Source organism: Mirounga angustirostris, unplaced genomic scaffold, assembly GCF_029215605.1.
Source record: "Mirounga angustirostris isolate CCGP_5_RB_7025 unplaced genomic scaffold, mMirAng1.0.hap1 SCAF_3, whole genome shotgun sequence".
Taxonomy (NCBI): Eukaryota; Metazoa; Chordata; class Mammalia; order Carnivora; family Phocidae; genus Mirounga; species Mirounga angustirostris.
In genome coordinates this window covers 100,049,387-100,069,690 of record NW_026991711.1, presented here as the reverse complement: position 1 = coordinate 100,069,690, position 20,304 = coordinate 100,049,387, and the positions used below count along the sequence as shown (strand labels likewise).

General features: G+C 46.3%; 2 protein-coding genes across 4 annotated transcripts in view; one reads left to right on the top strand and one right to left on the bottom strand.

Moving 5' to 3' along the window:
* The window catches only part of LYPD1 (LY6/PLAUR domain containing 1), an 81,428-nt gene that overhangs the window by 40,887 nt on the left and 20,237 nt on the right, over positions 1-20,304 (top strand). For 2 of the 3 annotated variants that reach the window (XM_045868977.3, XM_045868978.3), the window contains exon 3: positions 2,901-3,308. The exons of the other annotated variant lie outside the window; for it this stretch is intronic. In XM_045868977.3, the coding sequence (XP_045724933.1) occupies positions 2,901-3,136 (236 nt within the window). In that variant the 3' untranslated portion in view covers positions 3,137-3,308. Of the gene's footprint in view, positions 1-2,900; positions 3,309-20,304 lie in introns of those variants that run through there. 3 annotated transcript variants of the gene reach the window in all.
* GPR39 (G protein-coupled receptor 39) overlaps positions 3,450-20,304 on the bottom strand; it is a 193,896-nt gene continuing 177,041 nt past the window's right edge. Inside the window, exon 2 of the mRNA XM_045868976.3 lies at positions 3,450-4,040. Coding sequence (XP_045724932.1) covers positions 3,541-4,040 — 500 coding nt within the window. The 3' untranslated portion in view covers positions 3,450-3,540. The remainder of the gene's footprint in view (positions 4,041-20,304) is intronic.

Sequence of the window (20,304 nt, the reverse complement as noted above, 5' to 3'; positions counted from 1 at the left end):
GTGGTATGTTTAGATTCCTTTCTCTTCTCTTGTGTATCTATTTATAGTTTTTGCTATGTTGTTACCTTAAGGCTTACATATAACAACTTATGTCTACAATAGTCTATTGTAAGTTAATATGCTTAAATGCATTCAAAAGCTCTACGTATTTATTTTGTCCCCATTTTTTCTTGTCACATTTGGTTTTTTTAATCTGGTGTAACCCTTAACTAATTATAGTTATTTTTACTAGCTTTATAAGTAATTAATCCACTACCTTTCCTATATATTTATCTTTACCAGTGAGATTTATAGCTTACATGTGTTTTGCCACTAATTAACATCCTTTCTTTTCAGCCTCTCCTTTTGTTTAACATTGACATTTTAATTATGTGTCTTTGTGTCTCTTTGGGGTCACTTTATTTGGAACTCTCTGGGCTTCCTGGATATTGTTTTCCTTCCCCAGGTTAGGGAAGTTTTTGGACATTATTTTTTCAAGGAAGTTTTCTGTCCCTGTCTTGTCCTTCTGGGTCTCCTATAAATGAGAATGTTAGCCAATAAATGTGGTCTCGTAAGTCCCTTAAACTACTTAGTTTACATTTTTCTTTTTGCTGCTCTGATAGAGTGAGTTTCTCTGCCCTGTCTTTGGGTTCGCTGATGCTTTCTTCTGCTGCTTCTAGTCTATTGTTGAATTCCTCTGCTGTTATTTTCAGTTCAGTTACTGCATTCTTCAGCTCTGTGACTCTACTTGATATTTATATTTTCTCTTTGTTGATGTTCTCACTGTTTATCCATTCTTCTCCCAGTTTGGTGAGCATCTTTATGACCATTACTTTTAACTCTGTGAGGTTAATTACTTGTGTCTGGTTCTGTAAGATTCTTTCTGAAGCTTTATCTTGGTCTTTCATTTGGAACATATTCCACTGTTTTGTTTGCTTCACTCTTCTCTGTGTTTCTACAAGCAGCCTGTTGAGGATGTGCCTAGACAGGTCAGTGTCCCCAGAGAGAGGATCTCTGCACCTAGATTCAGGCTGAGTGGAAGCCAGACCTGGAGGCACCAGCTTTAAAGAATGGACCTCTGTATAGTCCTGTGGGACCACAAGCATAAGATCCACTTGCCACCAGAACAGGTGATCTGTAAGTGTCCCCTGGGCAGCAGTCACAGGGCTCCCTTTGTGCATTAATTATCTAACCTCCCTCATCACCACTCCTTAGCCCTTCAGAGTTAGGCTTAAAAATAAATCCTCAGCCATGTCACTAAGTAAAAATGCAAACTGTAGAACAGCATATAGGATGTTATACCATTAACAAATCTGTGTGTGTACACACGCACACACTATTTTTCCATGGGCATATATGTAAATGTATAGAAACAGGCCTGGAAGGAGGCCTTCCAAACTGGTAAGAAAGCTAACCTTTATGGGGGGGGCACCTAGTCAGGTGACACTTTCACCTTATTTCACTGAGTTTACAGTGAAAAATATATTAAGTATTCTTAATTTTTAAAATTCACTTAAAGGAAGAAAGTTGAAGTTAAACTAGCAAATGACAGTAAAAGTTCCTAAAATGGAAATGGATAGAAAATGTAGGGACTGTGAGAAATCTATAAATGGGCAATGCCTGGCAGCAGGCTTCTTACAAATCGAACAGTGCCTCACACACACACGCCCCCTGTCTGTGGACCTTATCTTACCCGAGCAGCTACTGTCTCCAGTGTTAAAAGACTGTTAGAAAATCCATCCTTTCATATGTGTAGTTATGGAACAAAAATGGCTTAAAATCGTATGTTTTAAAGTATTTCTTTACTCCCACTTGTGTTAGGTCGCTCAATTCTTTACTATTTCTCCATAACCCAATTCATAAGGGGGAGGAAGATGCAAACGAAAGCACTGCCTGCAAACACACACCTCTGCAGGGAGTCAGAGTAAGGTAGGTTGGAGCCCTCAGCTGTTCAGGGTAGCGCACAAGCTAAAGCCATTCACGTCCAGTTTTAGAGGACATATTTCTCTCCACTGCACCCCCTCCCCCCCACACACATTTTTTTTACAGTTTACTGGCGGGCTGCTTGGTTATATATACTAGTAAGGATGTGACAGAATGGAGCCAGAATTTAAGTTCAAATCCCAGCTCCTCTATTTCCCAGGAGTGTGACCTCGGGTAAGTTCTTAAACTTCTCTTGCCGTTAATGCTCCCTATCTGTGAAATGGGGACCTCCCTTGTAGGGTTGAACTAGTACGCTACAGCCCCCTGTAGAGTGCCTGGCCTACAGGTAAGCACTTAAATGAAGCTAGCTATTATTTGAATTGAATAAGGTTCCAGCTCTGAGAACTTAAATGATTATTCAAGATAATCTCCTTTGATGATGTGCTACACAGCATGTTAATAAATGGAGGCTGTGTGCTGCTAAGTAGGCAGATGGCCATATATTCTGAGGGCAAAGCTGGTTTCCTGGAATAAGCTGGGTACACTGTCAACATTGGGCCACCCCCTCACTAAGATGTAGGGAAAAATCAGGGTCCCTTCAGTAGGGATCTTATTCCCATGGGCATTATTAGTTTTTCAGGGAATTCTAGGATTTAATACACCCAGAGGTGAGCGCCATCATATAGTATCATTCTCCGTGGCATGAGAGAGCTACAGCAATAAAAAAGTGAAACGTTCTGTGTAAATTTTTTTAAAGTGAACTTTGATTTTAATAGCTCTTTGCAACAACTTGTGAGAAATAGTGGAGCTATAGGGGGAAGAAGTCCTCTTCCTTATATATTTTGGCAGAGGAGGGGTGGGTGCTCAATGAAACAACCCAAAGTACCTTCCTGCCCCGCCCCCCCCCCCCCTCCAAGTACCTGGGCTGTGGGAGGAGTAAGGATGAGCTATCCTTTAGCCAACAGCAGCTAACCCAAGTCCATGGGTTTGTGTTGCAGGCATCATGTACCGCAAGTCGTGTGCATCCTCGGCAGCCTGCCTCATCGCCTCGGCCGGGTACCAATCCTTCTGCTCCCCTGGGAAACTGAACTCAGTGTGCATCAGCTGCTGTAACACCCCTCTTTGCAACGGGCCCCGGCCCAAGAAACGGAGCAGTTCTGCCTTGGCCCTTCGGCCTGGGCTCCGCACCACCATCCTGCTCCTCCAATTAGCCCTCCTCTTGGCTCACTGCTGAAGTTGAAGGAGATGATGCTCACCCTTCCTGCGTTGTTCTTCCGGCCCTTCACTCCCTCTGCTCCCCAAGCTTCTCCTGGGTGGGGAGGGGAGTGTGTCCTCTTTCTTTCAGTTCCAATGCAAGAGCTCAGTGTAAAACATTTTTTGTAAGCTCTGAATAAATTCAGTCTGAATTTTCAGTGTGTACTTGAAGGGGTGAGCAAAAGTCTCTCTCCTCAGTCAAGGTCCGGCTGGCAGAATCCACCCTTAGAAGGCGCATAGGTGGGCATCCATTTTTTTCCAGGGCCCCTAGCTTCCACACCTGTCCCTCATAGGGGCAGTTTGTCACTGCTGTGTCAGGATATGTTGTTTTTGGGGGGGGGGGGGTGGCAGCCGGTTAGCCCTCAAGGCTTCCATACTTGACATTCACACTTCATGCTCCTGTAAACCAGTCCCTGCAGCAGAGGTGGGTGGTTTCATCTCTGAGTTGAGCTCTAGCGACTCGAGACTCCATTGCTGGGTCTTAGACTCGGGTTTGGCCTTGCTCTGGAAAGTGCTCGAGAAAACCTTGTCAGTTCTTGCCGAGGAACGGGAAGCCATGAAGATCAGGGGGCGGCGCGCTGAGCGGGTGCTGGCGGCAGCGGAGGTGACGTGGGTGCGCAGGTGCTTGCTGTGGTTGGCGTGGGGCAGCGTCAGGTGGCAGCGGAGCACCTGGCAGAACACCTTGCGGAACTGCTGCGAGGACACGTTGTACAGGAGCGGATTGATGACGGAGCTCAGGTAGAAGAAGGTGTAGGAGAAGGGGAGGAGGATCATGTACGCCCGGAAGTAGGTCTTGGGCCAGTCGTGCTTGGGTTTGGCCGCCGCCATAAGCCTCCGCACCTGGTTAGGCATCCAGCAGACAGCCAAGGTCACGACAATCAGCCCTGAGCAGGCGAGAGGAGAGACCAGCAGCATGAGAATAATGCAAGAAACTAAATATTGAGCTCCCCAGTTCTGTGCTTACTGGCCAGGAAATGGTACCAATGTTTTAAGGCCAGGGAAGTGGACTATGTTAAAGACCATTAAATGCTTTAGACAATTGTTTGCACCTGTTGTTAGCTTTTAATTAAAGTTTTCATTGTTGGGTAACCAGGAAGCATATTAGAGTCTGGTAATCTAGTTTTGTCTTTTTGTTTTAAGGAAATAGATGTATACACTCTGTAAAAGCAGGTAAAACAATATTTGTATTTTAAAGAATGTCCACATAAAGACCCAGTGATATTTTCAAGACAAATGGAAATGGTGTCCCTTGTCACAAGAAGCATATTTAGTCACACTGACGATTGTGAATTCATTTTCAAGGGACAAAAAATCGGGAAGAGCCAGTCACTGAGAATGTTTCTTGGACATGTATTTACTAGGTGTGTACACCCATAATTCTAATACTTGTTCCTGCAATAGCACTTCTGTTCATTTTCAAATATTTTTAGCTGTATCATCTCTTCCACCTTCATGGTGGGGAAAAGACAATCACCCTCACATAATGGAAAATATAAAACTTCAAGTTTAGCCAGGAGCATGCTCATTGCCTTGTGGCACTGAGCTGTACAGCAACCTCCAAAACGATCAGGCCCTGGAGGGACACCGCTCTGACCCATAAGCGGATCACAAGTGGACTGAACGGACATGTTTGCATTCCCACGTATTTGCATTTCAACTTACACACTCATCTCTGTTTCTATGACCTCTGACAGAGGAAAGGAACATTTACCTGCAGTGACCAAAAAACACACACATTCCAAAAAAAGGAAGATCAAGAATCTACAGAGCATTTGCTCTCTTCGCTCTGGAGCCAAGACACCAGAATGTAAGTTCCTGTGTGGGGAGCTGGTATCTTAAAGCTGTGCTTTGAATTTTTAGAAATGCTTCCTCCGTCTCCTAAATCTGATTATCATAGTAAGGAAGATTCATTCACATTTTGAAACTTTGTATTTTCTAGGAAACCACAGGGAAGCGATGGTTGGCAATAATCCCTGTCTGCCTCTGATCCATGATAAACATTTCATTCATAAATGCTCCAGGAAAACCAGCCCCGTTTGCACCTCCGGGGTTGGCCCTCTCACACACACTCACCTGAGCATGCCTTACCTGGTGACTGAGTGGCCCTAGGTATGTTCTTTACCACTGCAATAGCCCAGTTCCCTCAACAAATCCTCCACAAATCCCGGCTGTCAGCAAAGGCAGCCCTGGAAGCTCCTCTCCCTTGATAATTTCCAAGGGTTTCTCTTGTCAAACCTCAGCCCAAGCTTAAAACACACATCAATTTGCTTATTTCTTTCCTTTGAGTTTGCTTCCCTGAGAACACTCGGTGAATCTAAAAATAAAATGAGCAAAGTAACATTGATCTGATGAAAAGGCCAAAAAAATCACCTTAAGTCAAGAGTATCGTCTGAATCACCTAGTTAAAGCTGGTGGTTGGAAAGAAAAATCAACATTTCTCTGTGCTTAAAAAAAACATACTTGCATAGGAAATCAGGAGCCTTTTTCCCACCGCTTCGAGAAGCACGGACCCTTCCAGCCACGTGTACTGTTCCAAGTGGGTCCCTAAGTGACTTCTCCTTGTTTTTATCAGCAGCAGTTCTGACTGGAAGGTTCATCTCACTAACTGAAAGAACTAGGAAGCTTCTCCTACCTAGGGAAGCTACATGTCTTCATCAAGGCTTAAGTTCTTTTCTCTCCTCTGCCACTGCATTTCAGACAAGTACAACCATCTTCATCTGAAGACTTAGTTCCCAGAACAAGGAAATCGAGCACAGGGTTTCAGATGTGTGCTCTGCTACGCTGTGGGAGGTGGTCCTTCAGGCAGCAAGAATCTAGGAAGGCGATGAGAACCTACTTGTACTTACTCGGGTTGAACATAGCACAGCTTTTCAAGCCCCTGGAAGAAAAGCAGTGAGAAAGGGGGCCGGGTTTGAGGGGGGCAAGTTACAAAGTTGTTGTTCTTCTGTCCTGGCTTTGGCCCTGTTCTGCTGAGCTCCCGGTTGCATGACCCTTCTTGTTACCTTCACCCCCTTTGCTGGTATCAGTTGTCCTTGACTGACCTTCCCATCAAAAGCAGCAGTTCAGGGCGCCTGGGTGGCTCAGTCGTTGAGCATCTGCCTTCGGCTCAGGTCATGATCCCAGGGTCCTGGGATCAAGTCCCACATCGGGCTCCCTGCTCGGCGGGGAGCCTGCTTCTCCCTCTCCCATTCCCCCTGCCTGTGTTCCTGCTCTCGCTATGTCTCTCTCTCTCAAATAAATAAATAAAATCTAAAAAAAAAAAAAAAAAAAAAAAAAAAGCAGTTCCGTAAAAAGCACGACCAAGTATCTTAGGGATGAGGCAAGGGACGTGAGCAAAGAGTTGTGGACTGATTTGCAGTTTTAGTCAGAAAATTTTGGCTCTGAAATCCAAGTGAGCTAGAGTCAATAAGTGGGAGGTACCTTATTCTGAACAAGTTGCCAAAAATAGGGAACCAGACCCAAGATTCTCCAGTGATAAGGAAAGGGGAAATCTTGGCTTTCTGGGTGTACAGTAGCAAGGTAGGATAGCAAATACGAACTTGGAGAACAAGAGAGACAAGGAGCTGAGTTAGAAATCCACAGGGATTAAGTAAAGATGAGGCATCAGAGGGGCGCCTGGGTGGCTCAGTCAGTTAAGCATCTTCCTGCGGCTCAGGTCATGATCTTGGGGTTCTGGGATGGAGCCCCAAGTCGGGCTCCCTGCTCAGATGGGAGTCTGCTTCTTCCCCTCCCTCTGCCCCTCCCCCTGCTAATGCGTTCGTGCTCTCAGAATCTAAAAAAAAAAAAAAGGAGTAGGCATCAGAAAAATCTTGACATATAACCAAGAATAATGTAAACTATTGAGTCTTCCCTATGTCAGTCTCTGTGCTAAGCACTCTGTGCTTCTCTCCTATGCATTTGTCACTTCTGAAAATAACCTGGTGAGATCAAAGCTGTTACTATCTTCATTTTACAGAGGAGGAAGTTGAGTCTCAGGTTAGTTGCCCACATCCTGAACCTAGGACACATGCTTGCCAGACTCCAAAATCCTTTATACATTTACTATTTTTTCTGAAAGACACATGATTTCTCATTTTCTTCTGTTTGAAAAATACAGGAAACACAAGTAAACATGAGCCATAATTCCACCCTGGGAAGTGGATATAAACTGACTACTAGAAATATAAGCCACCCAGGTGGCTTTAAATCTTGAATAGTCACATTCAAAAAGTAGAAAAACAGGGTATCAATTTTAATGTTTCTTAACTGAATCTACCCCAAATATTATCTCACATGCAATGTCAACACGCAATCAATCTAAAATTGAGAGCTTTCACATTTTTTTCATACTTCGAGGCTTTTATTCTTACAGTATATTTCAGTTGGTTACCAACCACACCTGGCTAGTGTCTGTAGCACAAGTTCAAGTACCTCTCCCCCCAGGACCTCTGATTGTCTCCTCCTCCCATTCTCCCACCTGCCCCTTCCCAGCCACATACCTGGAGAGTCCTGTCCTGTCCGACCAAGGAACCCCCACCCTGCCTGTGTTTTTCTTCCTAAGATTCTGATGTGATCATCATATGGTTTCACTCATATGTGGAATATAAGGAATAGGGCAGAGGACCACAGGGGAAGGGAGGGAAAGCTGAGTGGGAAGAAATCCTAGAGGGAGACAAACCATGAGAGACTCTGGACTCCGGGAAACAAACTGAGGGTTACAGAGGGGAGGGGGTGGGGGGGAGGGGGTAACTGGATGATGGGCATTAAGGAGGGCATGTATGTGATGAGCACTGGGTGTTACACGCAACTAATGAATCGTTGAACATCAAAAACTAATGATGTACTATATGTTGGCTAACTGAACATAAAAAAATTAAATTAAAAAAATAAATTCTGATGCAGTCAAGTTGACCCTGATCACATATCTGAGTATGCATTCTCAGCCTAGGGTAGAGCAGGTCTAGCCCATCTTTTCAGACGAAAAGCCTTCCGTCTGAGGGGACTACCAGTTACTACAGCCTAAATAAGTCTCACAGTACAAAATGATATTTTGCTTTTCTCATTCTAAACCTTGCCTAGGCATTTTGGAATAACAGATTGTGCCAAATACCTGACACGGCTGTTGGAATATACTTCTCCCACCGCAACTAGAGACGGGGGAAAAATGGTTTGTGTCTTTCCTTCTGTGCTTTGAGAGAGAATTTTGTTCTAGGAAAATGCAGCATTAGGCGTACAGGTACCCCTATTGTTGGAATGTGAAGTGTGCATCCATGGGGCATGTAATAGAGGTCAGCCTCTGGTGGGAAGCTGGGGGTGGGGGGGGGAACACAACCGGCCCCCTTATAAAATTTGTCATTTTACAATGACAGGTAATTGCTCACTCTTACATTTGAAAAAAAAAATGCATTATTTTAGAGGACATTGAGAATAACGATTATGTCCAAAGATAACTTTTTATTGGGCTGTTTTTAACTGGTCCAGCTCTTGTCCTAGCTTCTGTAGCTGAGACGAAGCTTTAAAATCTTATTCAGGCCTTAATAGAGTTTAATAAAGATTTGATTAAATTTATGTTTGGCTGCAATCAGTTTGGACTTACATTTGGAAAAATCTATAATGCTTTGGTCTGTGTGGTATCATGTGTAGCCCGTGCTGTTAAATAACTTTACTGTGAGCTTGAATGAAGATCAGTGAACTGAACCCAGTCACGTTAAGAAGGTAAACTATTTTAACTGCATTATTGATAGATTTGTACTATATTCCAGACAGCCTTGTGCTCTGGGTTAAGAAATACCCTCACAGTTTATCTGTTTTTCCACATAAAGTACTTCCATTTTTCCTCCTTGATCACTACCCTAAAATGACATTTGCCATTAGACGAGGACACAGATTTATTCTCGGTGGAGTAATGTTGTTTAAAAAACAGAAATAATACCGATGTCCAACAACATCTCACAAGAAAGGCTGACATTTCAACAGCATCTGAGTCAGCCTGCCTGGTTTAATCTGTGGAAGACGAGAAATTATACCACCTTGGACATGGCGATGTTCATGCAACTGACTCTGGGCTCTCTTTTCTCCCCTCTAGTCTTTCAAGTGAAGGTAGCTCTTCATGCGCTCCCCGGAATTCATTTTAGAGTCCCCAAAGAATGGCAAAGCAGGTCTCCCTTTGGAGACCAGGTGCAGAACCCCTTTGTCTCACAAATGATGGAACTGAGGCTAAGTGATTCACTCAAGATCTCCAAGGGCACGGTGGCAGCAGTCCCCCTACTTTGCCTTACTGCTCAGAACATGGGCTTCTACCCGAGACTGATGAGCAAGCCTGTCATCCTAGTTAATTGTAGTTTTCTATGCTCCAGTTTTAGGCTTAAATGCTGACCATCCACAGCATGGAATGCAATGCGAGGCAAGTCAGTCTCAGATCTCAGCTAAAGTCAGCACCACACCTGTTCTGTACATGGTCTGGATTCAGTTTTAAAACCAGGCTCCTTAAAAAAATAGGCACACAACAAAGCCCTGGAGCACATGTGCCACACCCCCCCCCCCCCCCCCCCGCCCCAAAGGAAGGTGAAATGCAGCCACAGGGAGCTGGAGCATGTTTGGAAAACAAGATATGAATCCAGGTCATGACCTGGTGACCCAGCTGATAAGGACTCCATCTATCCATCAGTCTGTCCATCTTACATAGGTACCTGCTAGAAAAGAATAGTCTGTACTCAGCCGAAAAGATCTGGAAATTACATCTTTCTCCAGCAAACGTAGTTTGTGTGATTTTAAAGGAATCCCACAGATTTGCTTTTCCACCTGGCATTGGGAATTCCATTTTACTGAATCATTGAAGCCTCGGGGGCATAATGATTTCAGTTCTCTGTGGTTAGCATAGCTAACCTCTTCCTGCCCAGAGAGTCAAGTTCTCTCTAACCCAACCTCAGTGAGTAGGAGTTAGGTATCTCCCCTACCACTACCCCCAACCAATTTAGGTTCTCTGGACTTTACTCACCCAGCAACCATCTCCTGATTGGCCGAGGTCTATGACAGACCCTGTCCTAGTCACTAATGATAAAAAGCTGAGAAGGGCGAGGCAGGCACAGCCGGATGACTTCTAGCAAAGGGCCATGAGAGCCATCTGGCCACAGTTTTATGGCAGCCAAGAGCTGGTTGACCCTCCCATTGGGGGTGAATGCTCAGAAAATTAAAGGAGAGCAAGAGTTAGCCTGGAAAAGGGCACCAGGCAAAGACACAGCATGAGCAGGGGATGGGGGAATCCAATAGCAGCTCATTCTAAGAGCTGCCAGCCTCAGTACGGCCGGGGCCAGAACCAAAACGAAGGGGTGGGTGGAGACAGTGGGAAATGAGGCCCATTAGAGAACACTCCATCAGGTTTTGTGGACAATAAATTAACCAGCATATAGTAGGGTGAGGAACAGCTGCTTGTCAAGTGACATTTAATTAGCAATTGTCAGTGGAAAGTAAGCATATGGTTAGTTGAATGAAAAGCCAGAAAAAGACAAATACATCCAATAAAAGGTTTTAGCACTTTCTCAATTTATATCTTTGTGTTTGCCAATCTGCTTCTGCCAGCCAGTTGAGACATTGATCTCCCTGACTTTGCCCCATCCAAGGAGCCCAAATCAGCACTAACCTTGGTTCGGTCTCTAATCTCTGAGACAGTGGTTCTCAAAGCAGGGTTCCTGGAACAGGGGCATCAGCACCTCTCAGGAACTTGTTAGAAATACCCATTTTAGGCCCCAACCCAGACCTACTGAGGCAGAGACACTGGGAGCAGAGCCCAGCAGTCTGGAATTACAAGCCCACCCGTTGATTCTGATGCTTACTCAAATTTGAGAACTAGTCTAAGACAAGCCCAAGTTGAGGGGGAGCCTGCGTCATCAGGCATTTGTGGCCCTGTCACTGTCACATTGGTCACATTTTGAAGGGTCCCATTTGCCTGAGTGACTGCAGATGGAGCTGACAGTAACTGAGAACCCCTCTCTCATTCCTGAGCACTGCCCTTGCCTTGGTCCTATCCCCTCCCTTTCTTCTCTCTCTCTGCTTTCTCCTTTCTCCCCTCCATCTCTTCCCAAGGTCCCCATAAACGGGCTGTAGACAGCCCTTGCTTAGGCTGCCCACACACGCACCTTTCTCCCTCTCCGTGACTTTCTTGGCCGTCTTTGAGAAGGTGACTGCATCAGGAGCAGGCAAGCTCCTCACAGCTAACGGGTGCCTTCCTGGAAGTGTGGTCACCACGCATTGCCAGGTTTGCCCAAGGAAAGCAGAGAGGGTTGGAAGCAACGCAGGTGGGATGTGAGGGACCTGGATGTTGGCTGAGCACTGGACACCCCCCCACTGAGATCCCGCTCCACGTCCCGTGTTCTCGGACCCTGCCAGGGCGTTGCCTGGATACCCTGAGCTCACTTTTCCAGTGACCCATGGGCTTAGTGACTTTGGTATAAACCCATCTGCCTTCTTGTCCTCTTTCCCATTGAGAAATGTTGTTTAGGAGAAGACAGAAGAGCAGGGGGAATTTGTTTTCAGAGCAGGACACAGGCCACAACTTTAAAATGATGTAAAGGCCACACATGGCCGCTTCTGTCCACGAAGATGGATGGTTTGATGTCCCGTCTTTGTCCCAGCTATTTGATGGAGCCTAGGATAGGACTCTGCACCCCGTGTGGCTCCATCCACCATGTTGAGGCCAGAGACCCAGATTCCAAAATGGCCTGCAATTTGCCAAGCATTACATCCATCACATTCTGCTCTACAAACTTCAGGACAAGAGGACCAACTATAAATCGCTATAATTGCAAATATATATTTCTAAAACAAGCCCTCCTGTCTGGGAGCTGTAGGACAGCCACATGCACTCAGAGTAAGCAGCATTTAGGATCAGCGTTATGGTTTAGTGCCTCTGTTCCTCTATGAATACATGCTAAATGATTAACTGCAATCCACTGGATAAATATTTTTCTATATGGATCTCAACTGTATGCAGCTGTGTGGCTTTCTATGCAGTCTGTCCTGAATCCACGGATAGTTAGGTCCCCATGTGTGGTACAGCTACAAAGCCCAAAGGTGTTCCTCAGCAAGAAACGCTTCCTCCCTCGAAACACCCAGCACAGGATGGGTTGTGATAACGAGGGCCACGATGCCCTCTAAGCCTGCCGGGAGTAGCTGCTGACTGTAGGATGGCCAGGGCCCCCTCCAGGGGACCAACTCATCCCACCCTCCCCCCGACCATGCCACATACAAACACTCATCACTTTTTATGGCTGAAAGCCTGCAGTTTTAATGGAATTTAGTTTCTTGCAAATGGTAGAGAATCAAAGCCTCAGAACGCCAGCACTGGAAAAACAAAAAAAGCAAAACAAAACAAAACAAAAAAACAACAGAAGAGCTGAGACTACTGGTAAACCAGGAGAATCCCCAGAGAAGTGGGATAATGAGGAGCCCAAATTTACACAGCCCAGGAGTCCCAACACAGGGCCTCCCCGTCTGGTGGTGTCTGCACTGGCCATGAGCTCCTCTCAGAACCCGGGGAAACCACGCAAACCTTGGATAAAGCCACCCTCAGCCAGGTGCTCAGCAGAGGCAACATGGGCATTCTGGGAGTGTGGAGACAAGTGGATGTGCCTGCAGATCTCCCCCTGCCTCTTTCTTTCCAAGGTCCCTGCTTGTGCCCCCTCTGTGCAGCAAGACAGAGACCCTGGGTGAACCGATGCTGAGTGCCTATGACTGAGGCAGGCCAGGCCCAGGTTGGGTGAGCACCCCTCAGTCTGTCCTCCTAAGACTTCCAAGACTCTGCACATGTCAGGACCCAGACTACATCTTTCTGCCTTCTGCTCTTCCTTCTCTTCGGTCCCTTCCTCCCACCCCTCTCCTCCTGACTGCCCATGCTTTGCCCAGTTCTTATTCTACAAGTTTCTGCGGTCACTGCCTCCAGGAAGCCTTCCTGACTCTACAAAGCTATAAATCAAGTTTCCTACTACAAGTTCACTAGCACCTTTTACTCCTGTCCCTGTCATCCTAACACTGCAGCATCAGCTAGACCGTAAACTCCATGGGAGCAGGATGTTTCATATTCACAGCTGTAGCCTCGACACACGACAGAAAACCCTCCCATAGCTGATTGCTCTGTCAGCATTTGTGGGAGGTAGGGTGGGTGCTGGAGGTTCCAGGCGAGGGCTGAGCAAAAGGGCACTTAAAACCTGAATTCATCGGGCGCCTGGGTGGCTCAGTCGGTTAAGCAACTGCCTTCGGCTCAGGTCATGATCCTGGAGTCCCGGGATCGAGTCCCGCATCAGGCTCCCTGCTCAGCGGGGGGTCTGCTTCTCCCTCTGACCCTGCTCCCTCTCATGCTCTCTGTCTCTCATTCTCTCTCTCGCAAATAAATAAAATCTTTAAAAAAAATTGTTTAAAAATAAAAAATAAATAAATAAATAAATAAAACTTGAATTCATCTAGGGCGCCTGGGTGGCTCAGTCGGTTAAGTGTCTGCATTCAGCTCAGGTCATGATCCCAGGGTCCTGGGATCGAGCCCCATGGCAGGCTTCTAGTTCAGGAGGGAGCCTGCTTCTCCCACTGCCTCTGCTGCTCCCCCTGCTTGTGGGCACTCACGTTGTCAAATAAATTTTAAAAATCTTTAAAACTGGAATTCATCTAATGTATACAGAATCAATCTGAAGTTAGCTTCCCTGTCCAGAGGGTTCCATACTAACCCTCCTGACACGGAGCCTAGCGCCTGCATGATTTCCATCCCTCATCCTGAGGGAAAGGGAAGGAGATAGCGAGAATTTCAAGAAAGAATCACCCTTTCATTCAAGCAAGACAAGAACCCCCAAGCCCAAGAAAGAGGTCTAGACAGGGGTTGAAAAGTCTTGATTCTGACAAATGCCTTCAGGAGACTACAGTTTTAGTGTCCCACCCCGCTGTGCTACTAGCCAATCCCTGGATTATCTACACTAAAAACATGTTTCTTATCCTGTTTCTCTGCAAGATGGCCTGATGGATATAAGCCGCGTACAGTGAGGGTCAGCAGGTAAAACAGGATATGTAAGAGCCACATTTACCAGAGAGACAAGTTGGAGGAGAGTCATTTGTTCCCAAATAATGTGATAAATCATGGCCCCCATGAAGATGCCACAAGTCTTTGTCAGAGAGGCTGCAGGCCAAGACTCAAAGTATAAGGGTTGAAGTCAGCAGCCAAAGTGGCGACTTAGAGATGAAGAGGAAGCACCCAGAAGAGCATTTGGTGAAGGTTGGGGGAGACTATTTCTAGGTTACCTGCCGGGTGGCCCCAGGAGAATGCAATCCTGCAATTATAACCCTCAATTTCCATCTGGGCACAACTTGGCCATAGAGGCAGAGGATGTGGTAAGAGAACATGAGGAAGGCTAGATTACCTCCCTTCCTGCTCTATGCCTATCACAGATGTTCCGATAGTGTATTTCCTGGCCCCTCTGGCTTTGCCTCCATCTGACCTAGGCAACTCCACCCACCAAGGGACACTCAGCTTTACTCTTCCAAGCTTATCTTATAATAGCTTGCTATTAATAAGGATAAGAAAGCTAACAAGAGCTGCTGGATGAAGAAACGTGGTAATAAAGTACTCAAGACAGTGCCTGCTGCCAGCCAAGGGCTCTTCATAGTTATGGCCATTAGTATCTTCATCATCACCTCTACCTCCATCACCCTCTCTGCCACCACCATCTCCATCACTTCCTCTACCCATCATCACCATCACCCATGCCCCATCACCCTCTCTGCTACCACTTCCACCATCATCACCATCTCCATCATCTCCTCTACCCTCTCCTCCTCCAGCACAACTATTATCATTTCCAATGTCAGCGTCTTCATCCCCTCCTCTACCATCATCACCATCACCCCCACCCCATCACCGTCTCTGCCACCAGTTCCACCATCATCACCGTCTCCATCACCTCCTCTACTGCCAGACATCCTCATTACCACCAACATAGCTCCCAGAGGTCAGAGATCCTGGGGAAGGCTGACTAGAACCACCAGATATCAGACGCCTTCTAATCCTAAAATCACAAAGCCCAGAATGATTCCATGACTTGAGCAGAGTTATCCTGCTCATCATTAGCAGAGAGATGACCAGGACTTAAGTCTCCTCATTTCCAGGTCAGTTTTTTCCACTCCCTGGGTTTAGAGCTTCTGCCACTCTGTTCTAAGTCTCTGAACTCTTTATCCTTCCCCAATACACACATAGGGATACTTAGGGTTTCAAGAAGAGAGGCAAGGAGTAGAGACTGACACAAGGCCAGATTACAAGGAGGAGGACAAATTCCAAATCCCAGGAAGACAGGAGCCCTGAGCCCCTCCCTAGCTCGCTGTCCCCACACAAATCCTCTCCAGGAAGAATGACAAGGGGTAGGGAGGCTCCATGACTGTCTGATCATCTGGTCACTTAGGCTAAGAATCTTTGCTTCTTTCCTCCATCCTCAATTCCACCCTCAAGCACACATCCCTCCCCGCAACCACATCCAATGCCCCATGGCCGCGTGACCTCCAGCTGAGCTCCAGGACAGTGGAGGGGGTGAGCGCTGGGAATTTTTGTCAGACTGACCTGGGTTTAAATTTCAGCCCTGAAATGGCTAAAATAATAGTATCCACCTCATGGAGTGACTGTGAGAAAAGGAAATACACTCACGTGGAGGACTGAGCCCAGCAGCAGTACATGAATGGCAGCTCATACTACTTGTTACACAATCCCATCAGCTGCTCCAGGGTGGAGATCATCCCAGCTACAATTAATATAATGCATGTATATTTCAGACACTCTTCTTAACACTTAACCTACACTTGCTCATTTAAACCTTACAATAAGCCCCACAAAATGGCCACAACTTCACATTATTGCTATTATGTAGATAAGAAAGTTGAGGTACGGGTAGGTTACATTTCCTGCCCAGACTCCCACAGTTGGCCAGGACAGGCCAGAAGTTAGACCCAGGCTGCCTGGTCCAGAGCTGGTGCGCTGGACCACACTGCTCCTGCAGGCCACCCTCAGTGGCAGAGCCCCTCAGGGGGATCAGAGATCAAATGTTTTCCGAGTCCCAAACTCAGATGAAGGTATTTCAATTCAAACGGCCACAAGTTCAGAAATAAATTTGTTTCTATGGCTGTCTCAGAATCTTAGTTGTCAAAAAGTAAACACTTCCCCCTAACATATCTCTCTAGTAAGGCAAGGTATCATCTTGAAAGGGCCTTTTTACCTTTAAGGTGAACACAGTGAAGTTTCCTGTTATGAAAAGAAAAGCTTGGTGGAATTCAAAGAAACCAGCTAGCTTTGAATAGGAGTCTGGCAGGCTAGAATAGAGAAGGTCTGCTTTTCATTGCATTTATGTTATGGAAAGCAAGCACCTCTACCCCACCCCCACTCCTATGCATAGCAAGAGTTCTCAAGAAGGATCCTTTCCTATAAAAATTCATTTAAATTCAGAGTTAAAGACTACTCTCACCCATCATAGGCTGGCTCTTCCCCTCCTCATAAATGCAATCTAAAATTTGGTTTCAAAGTAAATTAGAAAATAAGTTCAGCTCCCCATTATCTGCTCCTATCATGTAAGTTAGCAATGAAATTCTGGGAACAATCTACAGCAAAATGCCAGGACAGGAGGCAAAAAAAAAAAAAAAAAAAATGGAATCAGCTGATGGGAGAGATACCAAAAGAGGTTCAGGAAGGAGCCAGGCTCATACCGTGTTTTATTTAGAGCTGAGGGTTCTCAACTGAAATCAGTGAAGCTCTTGGGGAAGTTGAGGAGATGGTATCAGGCTTCTAAGATAGGGTTTTGTATCAAAAGGATCAGATAAGGATGCCTGCCTGTTAATGATTTGAAAATGAAATTACTATTGCATGACAGGATAAGGATAAATCCCTCCTGGTAGATTTTTTTTTCTTTTCATAGGTCCAAAAAAACTTCGAGGAAATAGCCTTGCAGATTTGGAAACATGAAGCGTGAGCTCTCCTATCCGAGTGTAGCAGTATCTGTCAAAGAGGCACAGTATTCTACACCCTAAATCCAGTGCACCCCAACAATAACAATATCCTGCTTTCGTGTTTAAAGCTAGTCCTTATCTGTTATCTCACTTGTCTCCTCCCCCTGACCACCAAATGGCAGAGCACCTCCAGGCCCTGTCCCCAGCTCTCTTCTACCTTTCTACCTTCTCACTCTCTCTCCTGGGGCACCTCCTCCATGTCTCCACTCTGAAATACCATCTCTAAGGATATGCAATCCCAAGCCAATGTTACCAGCCTCAGGAGACATCCATAGCCAGATCCCTACAGCCAAATGCCTACTCAACATCACGGCTTGGAGAGCTCATCGGCACCTATAATGAGACACATCCAAACTGACTTAATGACCAGCCATCCATCCAAACCTGCCCTCCCTCCACTGCTCCCAACTTCAATCAACTCTAGTACCACTCACCAAGTTTTTCCAGCTGGAAACATGCAAGTCACCCTGCTCTACTTCCTCCTCCTCATTCCCATACTCAGTAAATTCCTAAGCCTGTCAGCTATACCTCCAAAATCTGTCCCTTTCTCCCCATCCCACTTTGAGACCCCTAATAGGGGCTGCCATTTTCTCCTGCCTGGACTAGCTCCCTAACTGGTCTTGATCAAAATCACTTCTGCCCAAGACACTCTCCACACAAGCCACTCTTGCCACTCAGATTGTGATCCATGGCATCCCCTGAAGGCTTACTAAGAATGCAGAATCTCCGGCCCCAGCACAGACCTGCTGATCAGAATCTGCATCCTAATGAAACACGCAGGTGACATGCGGCCTGTGCTTTGTGTGCAAGCTCCGTAGCATCACTTCGCATCCCAGTCTTTCCCCATTTTCCTGCTAACTGACCCCTGAGCCTTTTTACCACTCTCCTGCTGAAACCCATGCCTTTCCAAATTTCCAAGACATACCAGGTCTTTGCCTAAGCTGGACTCCAGAAAACTCGCACGTGCCCAAGTATTCCTTCCTCTGGGAAGGGCTCCCTGTTCATTCAAAAAAAAGGACTCACTCCCAACCGTGTCCCTGCTTCCTTGACAGTGCGACCACATGGTTTTAATGATAAATTTCCATGCCTGGCCTACTGTGATCACCTGGAGAGCAAGGGCCACACATATCCCAGCCATCGACTCATGCCTCGCATAGCACAGGAAGCCCTCAATACGTGTTTATTGAAAGTAGGGAAGAATTTAATCCCATTAAAATATATGCCAAGGTCCTATCTTGAATTTCTGACTAAACTGGAACCCTACTGCACTGATTTTACATACACACACACACACACACACACACACACCACTTTATTGCTTAGGGTAATGGTACTTAGAAAAATGATTTTGGAGTTATAGGAGAAAAATCAGATGCCACCTTTCCCAACTTCAGAAGATACACTTAGAATACACTGGCTTCAGGTTGCTCTAGAACCTGGAGAGACCGGGTAGAAAGGCAGTGAGACAGCCCCATTCTTCCCCAGGAAGACCATCTCCTGGTGCTGGGTGGGTGAGGAATAAGACTCTTTCCTCTCTCTTGCCAGTGCCCTGCTTGAGGCCATGTTAGAATGTGCTGGTCTCTCAGGCTTTAAGCGGCAACAGGTCTATGGGCATTCTGAGCTGAGTCTGGGAGAGGATGAAAAAAGATGCAGAAGACCAAACAGCCCCTCAAGCACACCAGCCCAACCCAGGAAAGGCTGGTTGGAATGCAGGAGGTAGCAGAGGCTCTGGGTATTGGCTCTGGAGCTCCTCTGAGAATAAATAAGCACTTCCTAGGGCAAGGCTGTACTTGAGAGTGTCACTGGCAGGAGCAAGGTCCAGATGTGTTTTCCAGGGAGATAACACTGTGAGATGCATCTAAGGTAGGGAAAAAAGCACCAGGGGGAGAATGGTGGGTGTGGGGCACTGGCATAGCCTGGTGCATGCTGGGACTGAGCCCAAAGTGTAACTCCAGAGCCTCCTTAGGATGTGTCTGCCTAGGCCAGAGCCAGCTCAGCCAGGCACGCCTCTTCAACCTCCTCACAGACTGTCACACTTGGCTTTGCAGCACCTTATAGATTTGTCCAACCCCACCATACTGTAGATGAGAACAGAGAGGTCCAGAGCCAGCAACAGACTCATTCCAGGTCACTGCACTGGCCAGCTATTGGGAAAGGAACAGGACCTAAGCCAGACCCCTTTCTCCTTTCCTACAGCCAAGGCTCTGTCTTTCAGCTCTGACATTTAGGATCTTTCTATCTGTAGGCACTGAAGCCCCAATTGAATTATGCTTCTGACCAACTGGCTATAGATTTGAGGTTCCAGTGACTCCCACCTTGGGTTCAATTAATTTGCTAGGGCAGCTAATCAAACTCAGAGAAACATTTCACTTATTAGATTACCAGCTGAGTGTAAAAAGATGTGACTCAGGAACAGCCAGGTGGAAGAGATGCAGAGGGCAAGATATGAGAAAAGGACATGGAGCCTACATGCTCTCTCTGGGCACCACTCTCCCTCCATTTCCACGTGTTCACCAACCTGGAGATTCTCTAAACCCCATCCTTTTGGGGTTTTATGCAGGCTTCATTACATAGGCATGAGTGATTAAATTATTGATCACTGGTAATTGATTCAATCTGCAGCAGCCCCTTCCCCCTTCCCAGAGGTGAAGGTGGGACTGCAAGATCCAACCCTCTAATCACAAAGTTGATTAGCAATCATCCCCCATCCAGAGGTGCTTTCCAAAAGCCACCTCATAAACATGACAAAAGATACCTTGATTGCTCTCCTCACTTGATAAATTCCGAAGATCACATATATTTCTTATAAATCACAGTATCACAGATGGTAAAGTACATATCAGTTTTTGTGTCTGCCTAGAATTAATCTTCTCTCCTTCCAGTAAGAGAACCCTGATAGCCCTTTGGGGAACAACTATCCCTGACTCCATCCCTGAAGTTCAGATTGGGAGCTGACTCTGCCCTCGAACCGCGAAGTTGTAGAGATAGCGAAATAGTGGACAATCAGAGTTAGGATAGCTGGTTCAGTGACGAGCAGGGGACCCAGATCAGGCCAACCAGAGTCCACCTTAGGACATTTGCTGGAACCACTAGGAAAGAAATACTCTGCTAGAGTTGCTAAGCCAGAACAATGTAAGCCTGGAAGCATGT